At 35.4% G+C, this 3321-nt stretch overlaps 1 protein-coding gene across 1 annotated transcript; it reads left to right on the top strand.

Moving 5' to 3' along the window:
- LOC114183764 lies at positions 1-3248 on the top strand. Its single transcript, XM_028070892.1, has 3 exons — positions 1-502; positions 625-719; positions 1343-3248. Exon 3 carries the CDS (start codon positions 1347-1349, stop codon positions 3042-3044), a length of 1698 nt encoding a protein of 565 aa, XP_027926693.1. The 5' UTR covers positions 1-502; positions 625-719; positions 1343-1346; the 3' UTR covers positions 3045-3248.
- Positions 3249-3321: the final 73 nt, after the last annotated feature.

Raw genomic sequence — 3321 nt, forward strand, 5'->3', positions numbered from 1 at the left:
GTCACCTCCAATAACAACGCGTGTAACACACGCTACAATCTCAAGAACTCTCTGAAAAGAATCTCCCAATCATAAACCAGTGCTCGAGTATCTTCAGCAATCAGTCACTAATGAAATCTTTATATCCAAAGCATAACAAATATCACAGATTCTCTTTTTCAAGAAAACAACGAAGCATGAAGAAACAAACTTTGCTTTTGGCATCATTAAACTCAAAGAATAACGTGAAACTTTTGTGCTGCACTTCCTTCCTTCACATCACAATAAAACTGGAAATTGATGCCATCACTTATACTTTCCCTCCATATCAAGCATACTTTCCTTCAAAACTATCTGTAGTTATTTTAAGTTATATTTGGTTGTTTGCAGCATCAAAACAATTTGAGCTTGTTCTAACCACGACAGAATTATCTCTTCCACAATATTTCGTAGACGTTTTCTCCAAATTTCTATGCCAAAATAGGATCCTTCTCTTCAAATTCCTCCTGGTGTTTGGTGAAATGTACCTCAACTTCTCTTTTGTTGCTTTATGATTGATTATTATAATTTGTTAATGTCCATTTTTCAATCATGTGACTAGCTTCGATTGCACTGTTTCTAAAGCTAGATTTTTGTTGTTCTCAGTAACAGGGTGTAACAGAAAAGAGTTGGACGAGGTTATCTGGTGGACTGAATAGATTCCTACATCTAGCTTTTCTTTGGTCCCAGTTATTTCAGAGGTTAAAATCCATTTTGTTATTGAAATTAATTAGAAATAATAAAGTTTTATGATGATGCTTCTAAAGATTGTTATATCATTTGTTAATGGACCTCCATAAATCACCTATTGTCAGATCCCAGAGTTCAAACTTTCTACACTATTGTATATCCATTGAATTAAAGAATCTTGTGCTTATGTTGTTTTATTTTTAGAGAAAGTTTGATTTGAATTTTTTATAGCTTATTTATATTATGTTTTACAGTTCTCACCAAGCAATGTATTGTATTTTGTAATGACTGATTCTTCATTCTTCATGATACTCCATATAAGCTTGATCTTATATAGCTTACCAAATCACTAAACTTTTCCTAATTGGTCAATGAAAACTATAGTTGGTTCATGCATGATGTATCATCTACCATTAAGTGTTCTACTTGTGCACAATTCTTCTTTTGTTGACATTATTCTGAAGAGTCTAGCCTCATTTCCAACAACATATTTGCTATTGTAATTATTATTTCCTATTTCTTCTTTTCATTCCTGTGTTTGCCTCTAAAGGTAGGTGTGAGTGTATACATACATAAAAAAGAACTTTTGTAGTACAAAAATTGGGTGACGTTTTATGTATTTGTTTGTTTGCAGTAAAATGTCGATTCTAACAAACAAGATGAAAGCAGTACCTGTGTTGCTGAAGCAGTTGATGACAACAAGGAGGAAATTCCATGAAAGGGGAAGAGATGAATCATTGGATAAGAAGTTGGAGAAGTTGAGGTTGGATCTGAACAGAATAAAGGATGTGTTTGTAAGAGTGAAGAAGAACGAAGAAGAATTGCTTGACACATTAGCAGAGGTGTATGGGCATCTTCGCAGATTAGACCGCGGGAAGCTGGATGAAGACATGGATGGGATTTGTAAGAGAATCAGAGATTGTAGTCGCAAATTGCTCCCAAAGGATGGTTTTGATGAGTCATATAAGGAGGAGGATGAGAAGGGTGTCAAAATATCTCACTCATCACAAGAGTTGGTGCAGCCCCATCTGAACAAGAGTTGGACTCTGGAAGATTATTACCGGCTAAGCCTTCCATCAAGATTTTGTTTGTTATCTCTCCAAATTTTCCCAGAGAACGCTGTGATAAGGAAAAGAAATGCAATTAATTTTTGGATTGGAGAGGGTTTGATTACAAATACAGAGAAGAAAACAGCAGAGGAAATGGGTGAGGATGTGATTGATGATCTTTTGAAATGTAAAGTGATTGTACGCTATGGTAATGAAAAGAGTCCCCTTGTCAAGAAATTTCAAATTCTTTCAGGCGATCTACGTCACTTGGAACCAAATTTAGATGGAGATTTCGATTATATCAGACCATCGTCGTTACAGCTTGATAGTAAAAAAGTTACTGTAGGTGGAGTTCATTCAAAAAATGTGACTATACGTAATATTTTTAATATTGGTGCAAGTTATCTGAATTTCAGACCGCAATGGACCACTGAATTGAGGAATTTAGAGGTGCTTCAACTTGGGCGTTGGCAAGATTCAGCTTTGCATCACATTGAAGTTGGGAGTCAAGAATTCTTGAAAGATTTGAGATATCTGAAAGAGTTGAAGTATCTGAGTCTGCGTGGGATATCGAGAATATTCGAGGTTCCATCCTCCATTGCTGAACTTGAGAAGCTACTGATTCTGGATGTGAAAGCATGCCATAATTTGGAAAGACTACCTGATGATATTTCATCAATGAAAAGTCTGACACACCTAATTATGTCTGATTGTTGCTTACTGGAGGGGATGCCAAAGGGGATTGAGAAGCTCAGGAATCTGGAAGTAGTGAAGGGATTTTTAATAAGCACTTCTGAAAAGACTCCTTGCAGAATATCAGATCTGGTAAATTTGGAAAAACTAAGGCGACTCAGCATACTTATCGGAAGTGAGGCCGAGATCAGGGATGGGGAGTTTGAAAGTTTGAAAGATTTTTTAGCACTTGAGAATCTGAAGATATCTTGGAGTGTGTCTGATCCAAAGTATGCTAAGATTAAGGTCTTTTTACCACTTCGTTTGAAAAAGTTACATCTTGAATGTTTTCCTGGAAAGTCTTTGCAAGAATATTTTACTTTTATGCCAAGCGCTTGGTTCGGTTCCACATCGACAGAACTAAATATAACTGGAGGAAAACTTGAACGTATGGTAGATATTCAATGGTGGAGAGTGGATATACTGCGTCTGAAGTACCTTAAGCAAATGAATATCGAAGTTGACGATTTGAAAGCAATGTTTCCTTTGCTGAAATATGTAGAAATTAAACAAATCTCAAACCATTCATACATTAAGCATGAATGGCGCATCTAATATGAATCGGATACCGAATGAAAAGAGAGGTAAAGTTAAGTTCATGTCAAATGTTCTGTGTATTTATATTTATTTTGTTCTCTGAACAGTTGTGTCATTTACACAATGCTATTCCCAAATGTTTCTCTCTCTATATGTATGGTGTGGATGTACGAGAGAACAGAATTCAAAGACAAGGAAAAAATAAATATGGTTTGTCTGTTACTAAATTTTTTTATCTCCCAATTAAGTGATGTGTATAATGTGATTTAGATGGTCTCATTTGTCAAAATAACAA

Source organism: Vigna unguiculata, chromosome 5 (genome assembly GCF_004118075.2).
Source record: "Vigna unguiculata cultivar IT97K-499-35 chromosome 5, ASM411807v1, whole genome shotgun sequence".
NCBI classification, from domain to species: domain Eukaryota; kingdom Viridiplantae; phylum Streptophyta; class Magnoliopsida; order Fabales; family Fabaceae; genus Vigna; species Vigna unguiculata.

Coding starts and splice junctions, on each gene's coding strand:
- LOC114183764 (XM_028070892.1), top strand. CDS start 1,347: ATGTCGATTCTAACAAACAAGATGAAAGCAGTACCTGTGTTGCTGAAG.